The sequence below is a fragment of the Myotis daubentonii genome, chromosome 20 (genome assembly GCF_963259705.1).
Source record: "Myotis daubentonii chromosome 20, mMyoDau2.1, whole genome shotgun sequence".
Taxonomy (NCBI): Eukaryota; Metazoa; Chordata; class Mammalia; order Chiroptera; family Vespertilionidae; genus Myotis; species Myotis daubentonii.
Window position 1 is genome coordinate 4,042,125 of NC_081859.1, and position 21,246 is coordinate 4,063,370.

The window sequence follows — 21,246 nt, forward strand, 5'->3', positions numbered from 1 at the left end:
AGGGCTCATGCAGGAGGCAACCCATCGATGTGTTTCTCTCTGTTTTTCCCTCTCCCACTCTCCCTAAAAAAAAAAAAAAAAAAAAAAAAAAAATCAATGGAAAAATATCCTCGGGTGAGGATTAACAACAACAACAACCCTCCCCCAAACCCCCAAAATAAACAAAAATCAATAAAGATTTTTTAAAAACTTTATTGGACTAATTTATATATGTATTTTAAGTATATTTCCCGAGCCGGGGCTGCTTCGGGGAAGGCTCCCCTGGCACCTGCTGGGGGCAGTAGAGAGCCGCCTGGCACCGAGTGGGAGAAGTAATTACAGAGCGGTCCCTCTGCGGGTGCCCAGGTGCTCCAAGGTGCCCAGGAGAAGCCGAGAGCGGCTCCCAGCCACGGGAGAGCCCCCCCCGCCGCCCCCCCCCCGTCAGAAGTATAGATGCTTTTAATTAGCTGGGCTGCTGGCCACGCCTCCGGAGTGTGCGGGCCGGGCAGGGGGAATTGATTTCCGAGCCGGAGCGAAGATGCCGGCAGATGTTAGCGTTACCAGCCAGTCAGCACTTCTCCTCTCCCGCCGGCCGCGTGGGCCATCCTGCGTCCGGAGGCTGAGCAGACCTGCCCATCCACTTCTGCTTGTGTAGGGAACGCGGTTCAGCTCTTTGCCAGTGGTTACGAACGGGTGAACTGGGAGTCTGGGTTCGGGAACAGTAAGAGCACCGTGGCCGCCTTAACACAAGGACACCGTCCTTTAAGAATTTTTTTTTAATTGATTTCAGAGAGGAAGAGAGAGAAGCAGCCATGATGAGAGAGAATCCTGGATCGGCTGCCTCCTGCATGCCTCCTACTGGGGATGGAGCCCGAAACCCGGGCCTGTGCCCTGACCGGGAATCGAACCCGTGACCTCCTGGTTCATAGGTCGACGATCAGTCACTGAGCCACGCTGGCCGGGCTAACCCTCCTAGTGGTCCGACTGTCTGGAGGGCTCCCACGAGTCCCACTCTGGTCTGTGGTCCCCTCTGCCGGCCGAGGTTTCCCCCCCCGCCCCCCGGCGTCCCTGGCAGACCCTCAGTCTGATGCGTTGTCGGAAGCTGGGGAAGCAGAGACCCCTCACCGGGAACCGTCGCCTAACGGTTTCGAAGCCGTCTTTCTAGGACCGCAGTTGCAGGACTTCCTAGACTTATGTTTATTTTCCATTCCTTTGCCCACGACTGTTTGAGATTCTGCTGGTGTTTGCACACTGCACGCCTTTGTGTTCTCTTTCCATCTGTTCTTAAAAAAAACCCCAACTGAGTTTTACCCTAAACCAATCCAGATGACAGGGGCGGGGTCTCCACAAAGCTTTGCAAACCAGTGGAAGACAATCCTTGTTCACGGGCTCGTGGCTCAGCTCGCTCCCCTCACGCCACTGCTGGGCTTGCCGCCTGTTCCCAGATAAGTGCGTATTAAATCTTTTTAAAATATATTTTTAAAATTGATTTCAAAGATGAAGGGGGGGGGAGAGAGAGAGAGAGAGAGAGAGAGAGAGAGAAACATCAATGATGAGAGAATCATGGATCAGCTGCCTCCAGCACACCCTGGACTGGGGATGGAGTCCACAACGCAGGCATGTGTCCTGACCGGGAATTGAACCCTGCCCTCCTGGTTCATAGGTCGACGCTCAACCACTGAGCCACGCCGGCCGGGCCAAGCTTCCTTTTAAACAAATGCACAACGAGAGAGTCGAGATGAATGATGATCCGCATGGATCGGCTTCTTTCTACTGAACTGCTTTCATGTGAAAATCAGAAGTGACTTCCTGGCCAACCGCGAGATGTCAAAGGCGTGTGTGAAGCGCGGAAATGCAGGGGTGAGGACAGCTCCACGCAGAGACGCACGCTGACCGCATGGCTCTGAAGTCTAGAGCGGGAGACAGACACGCGTCGAAGATACAAGCAGGTCGTTCTAAGCTGTCCCGGGTGACGTGAAGGGAAGTACAAGGGCGCCAGAGGGCACCGGACCCACCGGGGGCCGGGGCCAGGGGACGGCTGATCTCTCCAGCAAGAGTTCAGATCTGAAGGACGAGTGAGGATCACAGGAGAAGGGAGGACCGAGCAGCCGGGGCCCGGACCCAGGACCAGCGGGCGTTGGTGGCTTGATGGGATGGGGAGAGGACCAGCCAGGCCAGTGTGGCGGGAACCCAGAGAAGGGAGAGGAGATGGGGGAGCCCTGGGCTCAACATGTAGCAGGAACCAACCAAGAGCCCTAGAAACAGGGGAAGGACTTTGATCTTTATAGAAAGAGCAGCGGAGCCCGGCCTGGGTGGCTCAGTGGGTGAGCGTCGACCTAGGAACCAGGAGGTCACGGTTCGATTCCCGGTCAGGGCACAGGCTTGGGTGGTGGGCTCGATCCCCAGTGTGGGGCGTGCAGGAGGCAGCCGATCCATGGTTCTCTCATCATTGATGTTTCTCTCCCTCTCCCTTCCTCTCTGAAATCAATACAGATATATTTAAAAAAAGACAAAAAAAAAGAGACATGGTTGTGATTAGTTTGCAGTGCTCCACTTTCACGAAACCCAGAGGGTCACAGGCTCGTCCGTGGACGCCTCGTTAGCGGACCCACGTGTGACAGCAGCCGGCTGTAACGGGCATTTTTTAAGAAAACTCCCCTCTGGGTTCAAATAAAAACGCTGTCTCAGAGGTTTTTGTGCCGAAACATATGAAACACTGACAGGTGGGATCTTTCACGCGCAGCGTCTGCAGGGGCCGAAGGAAAACGCCTGATGAGGCTGTTGGCCCCTGGGGCGGGGGCGGGGGGCGGGGAGGGGGCGAGGATTAATTGTGTTTTCTCTCTGCCCCTCCCGTCAAGCCCGCTGCTATCATGAGAGGAACACAGATGTCTTAAAAGCTGAACTGTAGTTTTTGTTTTTCGCCTTTTTGAACTATTGGGGGGGGCCGGGGTGTACAGTAGGGGAGCGGGTTCGTGCCGTGATCCTGGGGTTTGTGTTGTCCGTCCGAAAACGCGAGGCCACAGTTCCAGGCCTGACTTCGAAGCCTGTCCAGACCCAGCCAGCAGGAGGCGGGCCTCAGCCGAGGAGTCGCGGGATGGGTTCGAGGCTCCCACTTTCTTTTTGTTACTGTGTTTTATTTTATTGACGTCACTGAGCAAGGGAGAGGGAGAGAGAGAGAAACATCAATGATGAGAGAGAATCACGGATCGGCTGCCTCCTGCACGCCCCACACTGGGGATGGAGCCCACAACCCGGGCCTGTGCCCCGACCGGGAATCGAACCCTGACCTCCGGGTTCATAGGTCCAACCGCTGAGCCACGCCGGCCGGGCCCGCACATTCTTTTTGTACAAAATCCCGTGTGTGAGAGAAACTGCAATCGCTATGACACATCCCCCCAAAACAGACGCCCTCACACGCTGCCTCTCTGACTCATCCCAGAGGATTAAGAGCTTCTCAGAAGACATCTCCCCGTCGAGTCCCGGCAGCGATGTGCCTGGTGAGGCGTTTTCGCCACAAAAACAAAATTAGGAGATGAGCTCAGGCTGAATGTCACCCAGATCCCCAGAGCCACGTCCCAGGCAGTAGCTGGGGAGGCCCGCCCTTCGAGGGCTCTGAGGACACCCCACCCCCGGGGAGCTTAGCTCTCCCCGCGTGACCCTAACCTCCCTGGCTACACCCTGTAAACTTCAGGAGGAAGGAAACCCACCCAGAACCCGAAGACAAGCACGGGTTCCAGCACGTTTCTCATCGTCACGGGTGTTCACAGGGACGGAGCGTGTTCTACGAATGCCGACTCAAGCATCAAAGGCAGGGCGGCCGCGCGTTGACAAAGCTGTCTTACCAGTAAGGACAACAACGAGCCCAGATGGGGGCCACTTCGCTGTGGGCAGATGACACCGGTCACCCATCCAGGGGATCCGTCGGTGGGGAGAGCACACGGTGTTTCCTGCTTCGTGAAAACCAGCAAGGCCCGGCCCGTGTGGCTCAGTGGTTGAGCATGGACCTGTGAACCAGGAGGTCGCAGTTCGGTTCCTGTGACTTCTAGGCGTGTCCTCCGCCGAATGAGATTCGCGTGCTTTCGTGTTTCTGTAGCAATTGGCCGTTGGCAGTCGGCAGCTGAAGTTTAAATGTCCCTGCCGGCCTTGGGGGCAGCGTTTCTCAGCCTCGGCACGTTGACATTTTTTTTTTTAAAGAATAGTTTATTAATTTGTCTAGAGAGAGTGGAAAGGGGAGGAGGGGGGGCAGAGAGAGAAACATAGATGTGAGAGAAATGCCAGCTGCCTCCTGCACGCCCCCTACCAGGGATGGAGCCCGGGACCTGGGCATGGGCCCTTGATCCCACCTCCTGGTGCCTGGGACGACGCCCAACCCACTGGGCCACACTGGCCGGGGCCCTTCGGACCAGATCCACTGTGTTGTCTGAGGCTCTCGGGGTCTGGAATTGGGGTGTGAGCGCAGGCAGAGGTCGGGAGGCTGGGGTCACGCGGAGCCCCTGGGGAGGCAGGCGAGGTCAGCGGTGCCAGGTCAAGGACGGTGGCATCCTGCACAGGTGTCCCTGGCGTGGAAGGCCGTGCCCTCCCGTGTTGGCAGCGTGCCGGCCGCTCCAGAGCCCGCCTCGGGGTCGGGCATTGTTCTCTCCATCCTTCCTCTCCGCCTCCCCCCCCCCCCCCCGACTCCTGACAAAATATGGAAATCCTGTCCCCACGTCGTCTCGACCACAATGCTGCATCTCGCAGCCAGAGGAGGTATTTTTAACCCCGAGACTTCGAGTGCGGCTTGAATCATTCATGCTGCCATCGGTGCGTCTGCTGCCGTGTGGTTCTGTTTCCCAGGCCTAACGGGAAGGCACGCTGTGCAGGGGGAGGCCGTGCAGGGGGAGGAGGTGGCTGTGCAGGGGGAGGAGGAGGCCGTGCAGGGGGAGGAGGCGGCCGTGCAGGGGGAGGAGGAGGCCGTGCAGGGGGAGGAGGTGGCCGTGCAGGGGGAGGAGGAGGCCGTGCAGGGGGAGGAGGCGGCCGTGCAGGGGGAGGAGGAGGCCGTGCAGGGGGAGGAGGCGGCCGTGCAGGGGGAGGAGGAGGCCGTGAAGGGGGAGGAGGCGGTTGTGCAGGGGGAGGCGGCCGTGCAGGGGGAGGAGGCGGCCGTGCAGGGGGAGGAGGAGGCCGTGCAGGGGGAGGAGGCGGCCGTGCAGGGGGAGGAGGAGGCCGTGAAGGGGGAGGAGGCGGCCGTGCAGGGGGAGGAGGCGGCCGTGCAGGGGGAGGAGGAGGCCGTGAAGGGGGAGGCGGCCGTGCAGGGGGAGGAGGCGGCCGTGCAGGGGGAGGAGGCGGCTGTGCAGGGGGAGGCGGCCGTGCAGGGGGAGGCAGCTGTGCAGGGGGAGGCGGCCGCGCAGGGGAGGCGGCCGTGCAGGGGGAGGAGGCAGCCACCTCCCCCTGTACGGCCACCTCCTCCCCCTGCACAGCCGCCTCCCCCTGCACAGCCTTGCTCCTTCCTCCTCTCCAGGTGTGAAGATCTCCCTGCTGGTTCATGAGGTTCGCGAGGTCCTGGGCTGGAGATTGAGGTCCCAGTGGGGACCAGGCGCACCAGCTGACACCTGGCAGGGGCTGTTGGCACCCCCCCCCCCCCCGCGAGGGGGCTGCCCTCCGAGCTGAGCGCGCCCAGGCAGGGCCGTCTCACCAGGCAGGGCCACGGTGCTGCCCGGCGCTGAGCTGCAGGTTCAGTGACACGTGCAGATGTGTGTTCACGGCTCTGCCCGAGGACCCAGTTTTTGAAAATTCGATTTTAAACGTTCCAGCCGCCTCCTCGCGGCTCACGCTTCTGGACGTTTCATGCCTAATTGAAAACGAGAGGCGTGGAAATCGGACTCATCTCGCCCGTTCTCCTTGCGGCCGTGGTGGGCTATTTTTAGGGGATCCGTGCTCTTCAGGGCGTGTGGGGGTTGGGGAGAGGGGGGCCTGGGAGCTGGGGCCATGCCGCATGCGCTTGCTGCACCTCGTTTTCATACAACCCGTGTTCGCAGCAGCCTCGCCCCAAATCCCGCTTCCGAGTCAGACTGAAAATGCTCTCAGCCTCCACGTTGCTGGGGCGTGGTCCCGGGGGCCGCGGGGGGCCGTGGCTGGTGTGCGCCGTGGGTCTCGGTGGGGAGCTTCCACGTTCTTCTTTCTGCTTCCAGCCGACATGTGACCCTGTCTCCACCACGCCCCCTGGGACTCGAACCCGCAACCCTTCGGTGCACGGGCAACGCTCCAACCAGCGGAACCACATGGCCTGGGCTTTTTTTTTTTTTTTTACACAAATTGGTTGAGAAAACAGTATTTCATTTGAAAAATGAAGCCCCCAGTTCTACGCCTGTTCTATCCAAAGGCATGAAGAGAAGTAAATTGTGTGCGTGCGTGTATGGTATGTGTGCAGTGCTTTTATGCATGTGACACGTGCACATATATGTGGTGCGTGCATGTGTGCTCACACGTGCATACATGCAAACATGATATGCCTGCACATGGCCTGTGTACACGTGTGCATGTGTGTGGCAGGTGCGTGTGTGTATTTGAGGGAAGCAAGGCGAAAGAATCAAAGAACGAGGGTGTATATTCTCGAATGCACACTCCCAGGCAAGACAAAGAAAGAGGCATTTCAAGGAATTTTTAAACAATTGTCACTGAATCGAGGAAGCGGCCGGGGGCGGCGGGGGGAGCCGTGCGCTCAGTGGGGGCGTCTGGCCGCCGGGACGTTCGGGGAGGGGGCTGTGTCGCGTGGGCCCCGCCGGGTCGGCTCTTTTCCCAGCTGCTCTCCTGCCTCGCACACTTGGTGCTTCTTTGTCACCGAAAGCGCTGAGTGGTGAGCTGCGAGCTTCAAGGGCACGGGAGACGCAGGCAGGAGCAGGTGCGAGGTGGGAAGGCGAGGATGACTGGCAGGTGCCGCCTGGCGAATGGGCACACACAGCAGGTGGGAGGGAGCCCGGGGGTCTGTTACGCGGCGTCCCCGCTCAGGCTAGAATAAGCGCTTTTCATCCGCGTGGGGCTGATCTGCCCACCGCGCCCTCCTTCCTCCCGCCCGCTGTCCCTTCCCACCAGAGCCCGCCCGGTTCCCCCCACACCACGGAGATGGGCGGGTCCCTGAGATGTGCCCTGGCTCAAGGGCACCGGGGCGGGCTCTCCGAGGCGGCCACACACCATCCCAGGGCGACGCGGTGGAAGCCAAGTGCAGACATAGTCGAGCATAATTCATTTTACTTTTCGATAAAGTGTTTTTTAATTGACTTCAGAGAGGAAGGAAGAGGGGGAGAAAGAGAGAGAGAGAAACATCAATGATGACAGTTATCGATTGGCTGCCTCCTGCACGCCCCACAGGGGATCGAGCCCGAAACCCAGGCTCCTAGGTTCACAGGTTGATGCTCAAGCCCTGAGCCACGTTGGCAGTTTTTAACCCCACCAAGCTGGGCTGAAGCTCTTCCCACGATGGGCACGGAAGGATTGCCTCTTTAAGTGTCTGCCCTTGAACTGACCTTGTGCGGTCATTTGTTTATGCGGCCGTCTGTCACCACACCCGGCTTTCTCCCAGCCGAGGGCACCTCTGCGGCCCCAGTGCCCTCACACGCTCCCTGCCCCGTGGTGGGCCTCTAAGAGACCTTAGCCCAGTGGCTCTCAACCTTCTGGCCCTTTCAATACAGCTCCTCATGTGGTGACCCAACCGTGAAATTATTTTCGTTGCTACTTCGTCACTGTCATGTGGCTACTGTGATGAATCGTCATGTAAATATCTGATCTGCAGGATGGTCTTAGGCGACCCCTGTGAAAGGGTCGTTCGACCGCCAAAGGGGTGGCGACCCACAGGTTGAGAACCGCTGCGTTAGATGGATGTCAGCATGAGAGTCCGTGACAGCCCGGAGGGGAAGCCGGCTCCCGGTCGCTGCCGCCCACTCATCCTGCAGGACCCGAATCGCATCCTTTCTCTTCTCTCTGCAAAGCTGGCATCAACCCTGAATGGAAGAGAGAGGACCATGCGCTGAGCCATGCTCCCCGGTGCGCAGCGGAGCGAGGCCGTGGCCGGGTTGGCGATGGCGTATTTGATTGGTTCCGGCCCCGGAGGATGGGCAACGACGAGGCTAATGCGGGGGGGGGGGGGGGGGGGCGCGGACTGTGTCTGAGCGCCCCCCAGGCACAGACTTGGGGCTGAGAGGCGGGCAGCGTGGCTTGTGCTGCCCACGCACCCAGCGTTAGCGTGGGAACCAGCCCCTCGGCGTCAGTTACCTGAGAGGAGAGAGTGGAATAGGAATGATGATAGAGTCCGCCATAGCAGTCGTGATAGTAATTCTAGAGGTGACAGCACACCAATAAGTACAGCCACGGTCGGACGGAGACCCGTCGGCCTCCTGCTCTCCTGGGCGCTCACAGCGACAGCCTGGCCAGGAAGCCCTGGCCCCACACCCACCACGTCTTTTCTCAGTCAATAAAGCTCCTCTTGCCCTGGCTGGTGTGGCTCAGTGGACAGAACGTCGGCCTGCGGACCAAAGGGTCCCGGGTTCGATTCTGGTCAAGGGCACGTACTTTGCCTGCAGGCTCCTCCCTGACCCCGGCCCTGGTCGAGGCTCGTGCAGGAGGCCACCCATCGATGTGTTTGTCTCTGTCTTTCCCTCTCTCTTCCACTCTCTCTAAAAATCAATGGACAGATATCCTTGGGTGTGGATTAAAGAAATAATAAGATAAAATAAAGTGCCTCTTTGCCCAGCCAGTGGTTGAGCGTCGACCTAGGAACCAGGAGGTCACGATTCGATTCCTGGTCAGGGCACATGCCGGGGTTGCGGGCTCAATCCCCAGTGCAGGGCGTGCAGGAGGCAGCCGATCCATGATTCTCTCTCATCATCGATGTTTCTGTCCCTCTCCCTTCCTCTCTGAAATCAATAAAAATATATTTAAAAGACAGAAAGCGCCTCTTTGCTCCGTGGCGCCATCACCGTCATTCCTTCCTCCAGCACTTGGTGGTGACGGCACCACGTTGATCTCTCGTGGGAGCTGATCGACAGCGTTGGGAGCTGAGCCAGGGACGTCTGCTCCCTGGCGGGACCCCGAGTCTGGCTGTTCATCAGCGAAGGGTCCTCCATCCCTTGCTACCACAGAAGGGGGGGGGTGGTTCCTCACTCCTGTTCTCTCCCCCAGACGCTGCAGCCAAGCTCCTGGCTGCCAGGTGGGCAAGGGGAGAGGCACAGGGCACAGGGAGGTTCCTGCCAGATCCGGGTGAGCTGCCTCCTGCAGACAGGGCAGGGGCGGCCCGTGCCTGCTCCGTCCGGCTCTGACTCGGGTCCCAGCCATCACTCCAGGCGGCCACGCCCACGGATGCACGCATTTTGCATGCCTGGGATGTGGCCTGACTGAGTGCCTTTGGCGTTCGGCTTCGACTGAGTCGTTCTGGGCTTGGCTCCGTCATTGCATCCACCCTGGGCGTTTGTTTTGCAGAAGCCAGCGTGAAGGAGGAGGCCGAGAGGTACATGGACGCGCTGGAGGGCAAGCTGCGCAGGTGAGGACGGCGACCCCCGCGTCCCAGACTCCACGCACATCTGTGTCCTGTGTTCTGACGGCACGGGGTGAGGCCGCGCAAAGGCTGGCAAGTTCGTGACGGAAGAAGCAGGGGCCACACAAACACCTCCCGGCCCCTCCCCCTCTATTAAACGTAAACGGGTTAAAATGCCGCACGTGTCCGGCCGAGATCAGGGATCTCTCTCCTGTTCTGTAAGGAGAGGGAATCCTTCGCTTTGTTACATTGAGGTTTCCCGCCTTGGTCTGTTTTTCTTTCCTTTTTCCCACATCTTACGGACGCCGGCCCAGCTCCTACCACAGGAGAATTCCCATCTCAGGGTTCTGCGTTGAGTCCTGATGCTACCCCAGCATGACATTCCTGGTTGCTCGCTCTTTTATTTTTAACCCAAGGACGAGTTCAGAGTTGGGACGTGTCAGGGACACCGTGGCCCATCCAGATGTTTCTGGTTTTGCGGATGTGGAAACCGCCACGGGGGCTGCTTCTCGTCCAGGAAGTGGGTCTGAGCGCGTACGGCGTGCGGCTTCTCGGCCCGTCCAGCTTCGTGCAGACGGTCGCGCTGCTATTTTGGAAATTGTTAAATCGCTCTTTAATCAGGCCGCGCCTAGACCAGTGATGGCGAACCTATGACACGCGTGTCAGAGGTGACACGCGAACTCATTTTTTTGGTTGATTTTTCTTTGTTAAGTGGCATTTAAATATATAAAATAAATACCAAAAATATAAGTCTTGGTTTTACTATGGTTGCAGATATCAAAAAAGTTTCTCTATGTGACACGGCACCAGAGTGAAGTTAGGGTTTTTCAAAATGCTGACACGCCGAGCTCAAAAGGTTCGCCATCCCTGGCCTAGACCTTTCTCTGCTCAGACAATGCCGTCCCTGAAACACGGTGAGAGGCGATGAGGGGGGCGCCTCGCGGAGCCGTGCTCTGCTCTGCGGGAAAGCAGGTGCTGCCGGCTTCCCTTTGCTGCTTGGGAAGCAGGCTCTGACCGAGGGCTGGTACCTCCCGGCCTCGGGCCGACGTGGGAGGAAGGTGGTCGCCAGAGAGCGTGGGGTCAGGAGGCCTGTGGGCCAGAGGCGCCCTCCGAGGAAATGGCTCCCCTCCTTAGCGAGGGGCATGCTCACCTGGGCTCCTGCTTAGAGAGAGGGTGCTCACCTGGGCCAGGTGCGCTCTGCGCCCGCCCCCTCCTCTCCGGTTCCAAGACAGGTTTCTATGTGTTCCTTTAAAAAATATTTATTTTTATTGATTTCAGAGAGGAAGGGAGAGGGAGAGAGAGACAGAAACATCAAAAATGAGAGAGAATCCTGGATCGGCTGCCTCCTGCACGACCCCCCCGACTAGGGATGGAGCCCGCAACCCGGGCGTGTGCCCTTGACCGGGAATGGAACCGTGACCTCCTGGTTCCTAGGTCGACGCTCAACCACTGAGCCACGCTGGCCAGGCAGGATTGTATGACTTTTGAATTTGCTAACATGGCAGGACCTGTTGGCTTCAGATGTAGGATGAATATAAGCTCAACGCCTCATGGGACTTCTCAGACGCTCATGCCATCCTTTTGGGGGGCTCCGCTGTGTCCTCGTCTCACGGGGAGTGGGGTGACAGTTCTGAGCAGCCTCGGCAAATGTCGTCTGGACAGAATATTGCGCCTGGCACTTCCTCTGATCCGGTTTGCTCCGTCCGCCTCCCCACCCACCGCACCCCCAGCCGCTCTGATGCACACACCACGGGTGGGACACTAGCTCCCAGCAGCCCCTGCAGACACCCCCGCTGCTGGGCGCTCTCCCTGTGTGGACGGAGCCCACCCCAGGATGGCTTCTAAGTCCCTTATCTCAGCCGACTCAGGCAGAACCTGGGCTTCTTCCTCCCGTCGCTGCCGATGTAAAGATGGCATTTCTGGCGCTGGGAGGACCTGATGGGGCTGGATTGTATGCTGGGCCTCAGAAGAGAGTCCTGCAGCTTCCATTCATCCCAAAAGCAGGGCCTTTGAGTCACGCTTCTTAAAAAGAAAAGTTCTCAAAAGAAATCATAACATTATTGATGTCGGCTGCCTCCTGCACGCCCCACAGCGGGGATGGAGCCCGCAACCCGGGCCTGTGCCTGATCGGGAATCGAACCGTGACCTCCTGGTTCCTAGGTTGACGCTCAACCCCTGAGCCACGCCGGCCAGGCAGGTAGCCCAGCTCTTGAGTGGGGATGCGGAGACCCCCTGACTTGATGTGTATGCCTCTGCCTCCCTCTGTCTTAGCTGCCCGTGTCCGCTGCTGGGAAGAGTGTGGGAAGCCGACGTGGAGGCTTGCCGGTTGCTGATCCAGAGCCTGCAGCCCCCGGAGCCGCGGGGCAGCCCGTCTGCAGAGGATGAGCCGCAGCTCGGTGACTTGGCGGGAGACGGCCCCGGGCCCCACGCCGCCGAGGATGGGAGCAGGACCCCCCTGCAGGCGTCCGGGGAGTGGAAGGCGCCCCCGGCTCCCTCTCCCCACCGTGCTGCCAGCGAACAGCGAGAGGTCTGTCCATCCCAGACCTTCCGCGGGGCTCCGCGCTGAGGGAGTTTGGGGACCACACGCCCGATGAGAGCAGTAAATATTGGAAGGGCTTCCACGGGACCAGGCACACTTTTAAGGTTTAAGAAGGCTTGAGTAGGATTCTAACAATGTAGAATTTGGGCCCCAGCTGGTGTGGCTCAGTGGATAGAGCATCGGCCTGCAGACTGGAGGGTCCCGGGGTTGATTCCGGTCAAGGGCAGGTACCTCAGTTGCAGGCTGGATCCCTGGCCCTGTCTAGCTGTGGTCCCTGCGTCTGGGACAGAGCTGAGAACAGGATGGGCTGTTGGTGGGGAAGGGGCTTCCACTCAGTCGGCTAACTCTCAGCTAGCTAACTCTCAGCTAACTACTCTCAGCTAACTAACTCTCAGCTGGCTAACTCTCAGCTAGCTACCTCTCAGCTGGCTAACTCTCAGCTAGCTAACTCTCAGCTGGCTAACTCTCAGCTAGCTAACTCTCAGCTAACTAACTCTCAGCTAACTACCTCTCAGCTACCTCTCAGCTGGCTCTCAGCTAACTAACTCTTAGCTAACTACCTCTCAGCTAACTCTCAGCTAACTAACTCTCAGCTAGCTACCTCTCAGCTGGCTAACTCTCAGCTAGCTAACTCTCAGCTAACTACCTCTCAGCTAACTCTCAGCTAACTAACTCTCAGCTAACTACCTCTCAGCTACCTCTCAGCTGGCTCTCAGCTAACTAACTCTTAGCTAACTACCTCTCAGCTAACTCTCAGCTAACTAACTCTCAGCTGGCTAACTCTCAGCTAGCTAACTCTCAGCTGGCTAACTCTCAGCTAGCTAACTCTCAGCTAACTCTCAGCTAACTAACTCTCAGCTAACTACCTCTCAGCTACCTCTCAGCTGGCTCTCAGCTAACTAACTCTTAGCTAACTACCTCTCAGCTAACTCTCAGCTAACTAACTCTCAGCTGGCTAACTCTCAGCTAGCTAACTCTCAGCTGGCTAACTCTCAGCTAGCTAACTCTCAGCTAACTCTCAGCTAACTAACTCTCAGCTACCTCTCAGCTGGCTCTCAGCTAACTAACTCTTAGCTAACTACCTCTCAGCTAACTCTCAGCTAACTAACTCTCAGCTGGCTAACTCTCAGCTGGCTAACTCTCAGCTAGCTAACTCTCAGCTAACTCTCAGCTAACTAACTCTCAGCTAACTACCTCTCAGCTACCTCTCAGCTGGCTCTCAGCTAACTAACTCTTAGCTAACTACCTCTCAGCTAACTCTCAGCTAACTAACTCTCAGCTGGCTAACTCTCAGCTAGCTAACTCTCAGCTGGCTAACTCTCAGCTAGCTAACTCTCAGCTAACTCTCAGCTAACTAACTCTCAGCTAACTACCTCTCAGCTACCTCTCAGCTGGCTCTCAGCTAACTAACTCTTAGCTAACTACCTCTCAGCTAACTCTCAGCTAACTAACTCTCAGCTAGCTACCTCTCAGCTGGCTAACTCTCAGCTAGCTAACTCTCAGCTAACTACCTCTCAGCTACCTCTCAGCTGGCTCTCAGCTAACTAACTCTTAGCTAACTACCTCTCAGCTAACTCTCAGCTAACTAACTCTCAGCTGGCTAACTCTCAGCTAGCTAACTCTCAGCTGGCTAACTCTCAGCTAGCTAACTCTCAGCTAACTCTCAGCTAACTAACTCTCAGCTAACTACCTCTCAGCTACCTCTCAGCTGGCTCTCAGCTAACTAACTCTTAGCTAACTACCTCTCAGCTAACTCTCAGCTAACTAACTCTCAGCTAGCTACCTCTCAGCTGGCTAACTCTCAGCTAGCTAACTCTCAGCTAACTACCTCTCAGCTACCTCTCAGCTGGCTCTCAGCTAACTAACTCTTAGCTAACTACCTCTCAGCTAACTCTCAGCTAACTAACTCTCAGCTAGCTACCTCTCAGCTGGCTAACTCTCAGCTAGCTAACTCTCAGCTAACTACCTCTCAGCTAACTAACTCTCAGCTAGCTACCTCTCAGCTGGCTAACTCTCAGCTAGCTAACTCTCAGCTAACTACCTCTCAGCTACCTCTCAGCTGGCTCTCAGCTAACTAACTCTTAGCTAACTACCTCTCAGCTAACTCTCAGCTAACTAACTCTCAGCTAGCTACCTCTCAGCTGGCTAACTCTCAGCTAGCTAACTCTCAGCTAACTACCTCTCAGCTACCTCTCAGCTGGCTCTCAGCTAACTAACTCTTAGCTAACTACCTCTCAGCTAACTCTCAGCTAACTAACTCTCAGCTAACTAACTCTCAGCTAGCTACCTCTCAGCTGTCTAACTCTCAGCTGGCTAACTCTCAGCTAGCTACCTCTCAGCTGTCTAACTCTCAGCTAACGACCTCTCAGCTGGCTCACTGTCAGCTACGACCTCTCAGCTGGCCGCTCCCGCTCTCCCCGCAGCTCATGGATGCCAGCCTGCCCCTCACCTGCCCAGGGAAAGGCGGTAGGCTCTGCGGCTCTGCCTCCCCTTGGAAAGTTCTGGAAGGACTTTCTGTGCTCCGGGGCTTGGCTGTGGCGCCTCTCCCACTAATTAAGCTAACTCGGTGCCGGGGAAAACACCGCGGGCCGGGGCGCGCTCTCATCTGGGAAACGCCTCGCCCCGCTGTGAGGGCTGGGCGGCCACCGCGGGGTGAGGACCCGTTGGCGGCCTTTGTCACGTAGGAGGCCCCTCGGATGCGTCTGGGCGGTTCCCCGAGGGTTGCTGAGCGGCTGCCAGCCCAGGGCTCCCATTTCTGGCAGATGAACTGACACTGCCCACCTGGCTGCCTCCCTGCCGCTGGGGCGGGGCCGTCAGGAGCGTGCTGCTCCCGGGCGCACTCCTGCGGTTCTGTGCATCTCGTGTCTTCTTAAAAAAATACCTATTTTTATTGCTTCCAGAGAGGAAGGGAGAGGGACAGAGAGAAACATCGATGATGGGAGAGGATCACTGATGGGCTGCCTCCTGCACACCCCGCACTGCGGATCAAAGCCACAACCCGGGCACGTGCCCTTGGCCAGGAATCAAACCCGGGACCCTTCAGTCTGCAGGCCGACGCGCCATCCACTGAGCCAGACCAGCTGGGGCATCTAACGTCTTAATGTACCTTTCGTGTCTCATTTCCTGCCTGGAGTGTAGACCAGCCCGGGGTCCCACCCAGCCAGGGCTAGACGCTGGCATTTATCATCAGTAATTCTAGAAGCCTTCACAGTTGCACACTTTACCAAGAAAACATTTAGAAATTTTTAAAAAACACGTTAAAATGGACCCAGATGAAAGTGGGCACTGGGTTCTGTCCTCGGGGTTCCTCTTGACTCTTGGTAGTTCAGTCTTTTCTAGCGCCAGGCAGCTCGCAGACCCCGTTCCCCCTAAAAGGGGACCCCCCAAACCTGGGCCATTTCCGTTTTCTGACACAAAAGGGTCTTAGGGTTCGACGTCACGGTCCCAGGGATCCGAGTCCTCGTGTGAGATAGAAGCTGTGTAGGTCCGTGCTGGTGCGTGAGCGTCCTGGACAGGGTCTTCCGCACTCAGCTCGGGTCTTTCACTGACCTGTGCGCCCAGGAAGGCGGCCGCATTCTCTCGAGTGATCATAGAAAATATAGCTGAGCCCGGCCGGGGTGGCTCAGTGGGTGAGCGTGACCTAGGAACCAGGAGGTCACGGGGGTCAGGGCACACGCCCGGGTTGGGGGCTCGATCCCCAGTGTGGGGCGTGCAGGAGGCAGCCGGTCCACGGTTCTCTCTCATCATTGATGTTTCTCTCTCTCTCCCTCTCCCTTCCTCTCTGAAATCAATAAAAACACATTAAGAAAATATATATACTAGTATATAGCTGCCACCCCAGGCCGGTTAACATCTACGCCTTGGCTGCCCATTAGAATCACCTGGGAATCTTTTTTTAAAATCCTGATTTCTGGGCCTCCGCCTCCGGAAATTCTGTTTCTCTGTTACTCATGTTGTGGCCCCACCCCATCACAAAGAAACAGAGTTTCCGGAGGAGGAGGCCCAGAAATCAGGATTTTAAAAAAGATTCCCAGGTGACTCTCATGGGCAGCCACGGCTGAGAACCACTGATCTACGCATTGCTTCTCCTTGATGTTTTCCTCACTACTTCTGACATCTGGATGCTCTTGAAAGAAACCCCACTCACCCAGGGTGTAGCCCTGCCGTTGAGACGTGGATGAATCCTTGTGTTATAGGGAGTAACCACCACCCACCTCTCGTGTCTTAATGGGTGCCGCGGGGCCCCCCAGGCGCTCACATGCGGCCGTAGGGTTCCGTGTGGATGTGGCAAGAGGAATGCATGTGTTTGTACCGTCTGTTTCAGATGGACGCGGGAGATGTTCTTTGTGGGATGGGTGGGGCCTTGTGTGAGGTATATGTTCTTCATGTGGACGATTAAAAAAAAAAAAAAGAAGGAAAGGAAACCCTATAGCATCCCTGGAATGCGTTTGCCAAGCGAATACTTTGGAAAACAGCCCGAGGGACGAGATCGAAGGCAGCGCTTTTGAGGCCGAGCTGAGTGAAGGCTTTATTTAACGCGTCAGCTCAGCACTCGGACGGCGGGCCTCGCCTCTGGTTCGCCTCCAGCTTCAGGAGAGGGAATGAAACGGAACAACCGCACAGACCTCACGCGGTTCAGGTTGCATTTTCGGGTTGTAAATGACTGTATGTTTGCAGTGTGTGTGTGTGTGTGTGGGGGGGGGGTTTGCCATAAAAAAGATATGTGTATTGATTTCAGAGAGGAAGGGAGAGGGAGAGAGAGAAACATCAATGATGAGAGAGAACCATGGATCCACTGCCTCCTGCACTCCCCCCACTGGGGATCCAGCCCACAACTTGGGCCTGTGCCCTGACCGGGAATGGAACCGTGACCTCCTGGTTCCTAGGTCAGTGCTCAACCCCTGAGCCACACTGGCTAGATGGGTTTTCCATGTTTTAAAACTTAAATGCTGCCATTGGCAATTCATCAATGCCAACGGGAAGAGAGCCCTGGCTGTCTTGTCTTTGTGATGGAGCCCAGGTCACAGGCTGCGTGAGGTATAGGGTGTCCCAAAATTCACGCAAGAAGTAATTTTGATAGAAAACACAGGTTTATAATTAAAAATTGTAAATTTTGTATTGATTCATAAAGTATACAGGATAGGGTTATGTATGGACTAGCACATTGAGTAAATGGCCTCCACATCTTGGCTGGCACATACGCAAAGCTGTGGTCTTCATTGGTCTTCACTGTCCCTGCTCCTGGGCCATCATTGGTACTTGGTCATGCTTATCAAATTGAAGGGATTGAAATCAAAGGGCAACAGATATTAGAATCTGATTCAATAATCCAAGTAAAATTAGGCTTTAATTTTTGTTGTTGTTGTTGTTAATGCTCACGCAAAATTCAAATCTTGCGTGAATTTTGGGACACCCTATATTTGCGTGGACAGGCAGCTATTTCTGGGGCCTCATTTCATGGCCAAAGGGAAGGGGGGCCCGAGTAAGAGCGCCCAGAGCAGGAGTTCCCAGGTGGGCTCCTTCCACGCCCGGATCCCAGCGGATCCCAGTGGATCCCAGCATGGGCAGAGAGGAAGTGATGACTTCAGAGCACAGCACCTGCACAGAGCATTGCTCATGGAAGTACAGGCCTTAGAGGCACTTGATTCCCCAGAGGAATTTTAAATCCTAGCAAGGGACGTGTCCTCAGTTACGAGGTTTTTTCGGCCCGGTGCACGACATTTGTGCACTGGTTGGAGGGGTCCCTCAGCCTGGCCTGCGTCCTCTCACAGTCCAGGACCCCTCGGGGCATGTCCGCCTGCCATAGAGATGGGAAGGGCTCCCACCACCACCACTGCGCTCGCCAGCCGTGAGCCCGGCTTCTGGCTGAGCGGCGTTCCCCCTGTGGGAGCGCACTGACCCCCTGGGGGCAGCTCCTGCATCGAGTGTCTGCCCCTGGTGGTCAGTGCCCGTCATAGTGACCGGTTGTTCTGCCGATTGGATATTAGCCTTTTATTATACAGGATACCATTTCACACACCAGACTGCCTCCCTCATCAGAGGTGCTTTTGACAGCACTGGGAAAAAATCAACTATTTCAATAGTCTTAAAAAAAAATGTTTTCATTGATTTTAGGGGGAGGGAGATGAGAAGGGAGAGGGAGAGGGAAGTGTAGCTCAGTGGTTGAGTGTCGGCCTATGAACCAGGAGGCCACGGTTCGATTCCGGTCAGGGCACATGCCCAGGTTGTGGGCTCGATCCCCAGTGTGGGGCGTGCAGGAGGCAGCCGATCCATGATTCTCTCTCATCATGGATGTTTCTCTCTCTCTCTCTCTCTCTCTCTCTCTCTCTCTCTCTCTCTCTCTCTCCCCCTCTCCCTGCCTCTCTGAAAAAAACAAGTCCTGGGGGTTGTCAGCCGGAGCTGCGGGAGCGTGTGAGGTTGAGGGACCCGTGCAGGCCAGCCACCGAATGCCTTTTTGATCTGAGCATAAACTTTTATAGATAAATGTTTTTCGAAAGTCATTTTAATGGGAAAAGCCTGCGCAACAAAGGAAGCCCCGCTCTCTGGTTTACATCAAGCTCCCCGGGCCTGGCGCGGCGGACAGAAGTCTGACATCTGCTCTAATTCAGCACAGCTGGGCCGTCGGCCCCGGCGTCCAAGTCTGCAGGTTTTGATCATGAAGCGAGTTAAGCAAATTGTATCGGAAAGGCTGCCGGCTGGGCTGGCGCTACCGTATCAGACCCAAGTGGAGGGGAAGGAGGGAAGGTAGGCTTTTCTTTTTTTAAAAAAATATAAGCTTGTTTGATTTATTTTTTATTTTTTTGTTAATCCTCACCCCAAGATCATTTTCCATTGATTTTTAGAGAGAGTGGAAGGGAGGAGGAGAGACAGAGAAACATGGATGTGAGAGAGACGTATCGAGTGGTTTGCCTCCCGCACACGGGGGATCGAGCCTGCAACCCAGGTACGGGCCCTTGACTAGAGAGTTTAAATATAGACATTTGCTTTTTGAGCGAATCCAGGAAGAATCATCGGATCGTAGGATATAAACAATTTAAAATTTAAAATTCAGACCGTGCCCTTGGAAATTGCTTTCCCAAACTCTCCCAATCTATATAATTTTTTTTTTTAAATAGGCAAGGATTATATGTTTTGGGGAGAAATGCAAAGCCATAGTTTAAATGACTTGATTCAGCTTCGATTTATATGTGTTTTAGCTTCAGAATGAGCAGGGAGCCATTTGATGCCAGCAGGCCCCCTGCTCTGAGTCTGTGTGGAGGCTGAGAGCTGGGTGAATCCCAGAGGCGTTCACGGCCCCGCAAAAACCTGTGGCTTACACGTCGTCTCTTCCCCTCTCTGGCCAGGGACCGCACACCCTTTCTGCAGAGCTGGGCGAGAAATGCGAAGCTATCGGCAAGAAGTTGCTGTGCCTGGAGGATCAGCTGCACGCGGCCATGCACAGCCACGATGAAGTCCTCATTCATATCCTTTCCATTCGCGTGGATGAACCGCCCGCCAGGTGGTTCTGTAAACGCAGGTCTTAGAACAGCGGTTCTCAACCTGGGGGTCGCGACCCCTTTGGGGGTTGAACGACCCTTTCACAGGGGTCGCCTAAGACCCTCGGAAAACACATCTATAATGACGTATTGTTTTTGTGATGAATCACTATGCTTTCATGATGTTCCATTTGTCACAATGAAATTGGGGGTCACCACAACATGAGGAACTGTATGAAAGGGTCGCGGCGTTAGGAGGGTTGAGAACCACTGGCTTAGAAAATGCCCTGTGATTTCAGGCCTGGGCAGGTGCGAGCGCACAGGCCCGGCTGCTGTTTCCAGGTGAGCTCAGGTGCCTGAGGGGATGCACATGCATCTGGGGATCGAGCCCACAACCCGGGCCTGTGCCCTGACCAGGAATGGAGCCGCAACCTCCTGGTTCATAGGTCGATGCTCAACCACTGAGCCACGCCGGCCGGGCAGGCCCTAAGTCTATGGGGGCTAAATGAGGCTGCATTCAAGACGTATGCCGGACACAGTCCTTATATGTGGCCTTGGTTTCAGGTACAAAACTAGATCCTCCACGTCCATTTGCACCCTCCCCCGCCCCCAGCATCTCTGTCACAACCTCAAACCACATCCAGGTAGCGGTTTCAAGGGAAGTCGATGCAACTCTTTTGTACCAAACGCTTAAAGGGATTGATCAGTGGCCGCACCGCGGTTTATCTAAAAAGCCATTTAATTCTCATAAACGGCTGTGGGTAGATGGGGAGTCTCATCCCTCCTGGCTAGCTGAGAAAACGGAGGCTGAGACATCCGGTGGCTGGTCCAAGGTCACGTCTACCCAGTGGCAGCATCTCCCAGCGACAAGCCCGGGCCCTGCTTGACCCTCAGGAGGCAGAAGCAAAGGGAGGGGCCCCTCTGGGGGGACACACGGTCACCGTCCACGTTTCAAACTCTAATCAAAGCGTTTTACTGAAGTTTGTTTATTTTTTTAAATCCTCCCCCGAGGATATTTTCCCATTGATTTTTAGAGAGAGTGGAAGAGAGAGGGAACGACAGAGAGAAACATCGATGTGAGAGAAACACAGCGATTGGTTGCCCCCTGCACGTGCCCCGACCAGGGCCTGGGCCGGGAAGGAGCCTGCAATCAAGGTAGGTGCCCTTGACCGGAATCAAACCCGGGACCCTTTGGTCCGCAGGCCGATGCTCTATCCACTGAGCCAAACCGGCCAGGGCTTGAAGCCCTGTTTTTTTTTTTGTTTTTTTTTTGACAATGTTGCTGATCCTTGCTGAGATAATTGGGGACATACAGGGACTGGTTTCGGTACTGAAGTCAACCCCTCCCCGGCAGATAAAATCTCCACCACCGTCTGGCTTTCAACCCTGACTCTTCCCTGAAGCCTGGTCCGGCGGCCGTCTAGCAAAGGTCATTAGTTTGTCGGGCTCCGAAACAGCGTCAGTTCTGTGCTTTCCTCGCATAACCCTGCGATTCGGGTGCAGCGTGGGGCCCAGCCTGGGACCCCGTGCGCTCTGGCTTGTCTCGTCGTGTGCGTCTCCACCAAAGCGTAGCAGAGCCGCCCCGAGAAATGGAGGCAAACGGAGACGTTCAAGAAGTACCCGGTTCTTTCTTCCTTGCACCCCCTGGGCTCCACCCTCCTTCCCCTCAAGTTCTGGTGCCAGGAGGGAGCCGGCCCAGGAAATGCATGCAAATTGCACACGGGAGGGCGGCCGGGGAAGCGCCAAGAGAATGA

The 21,246-nt window shown here is 56.2% G+C and overlaps 1 protein-coding gene across 1 annotated transcript in view; it reads left to right on the forward strand.

Moving 5' to 3' along the window:
* Window positions 1-19,734, forward strand: part of DISC1 (DISC1 scaffold protein) — a 57,141-nt gene extending 37,407 nt beyond the window's left edge. Inside the window, exons 10-12 of the mRNA XM_059677672.1 lie at window positions 9,424-9,484; window positions 11,750-12,005; window positions 19,361-19,734. Of these exons, the coding sequence (XP_059533655.1) occupies window positions 9,424-9,484; window positions 11,750-12,005; window positions 19,361-19,540 (497 nt within the window). The 3' untranslated portion in view covers window positions 19,541-19,734. The remainder of the gene's footprint in view (window positions 1-9,423; window positions 9,485-11,749; window positions 12,006-19,360) is intronic.
* Window positions 19,735-21,246: the final 1,512 nt, after the last annotated feature.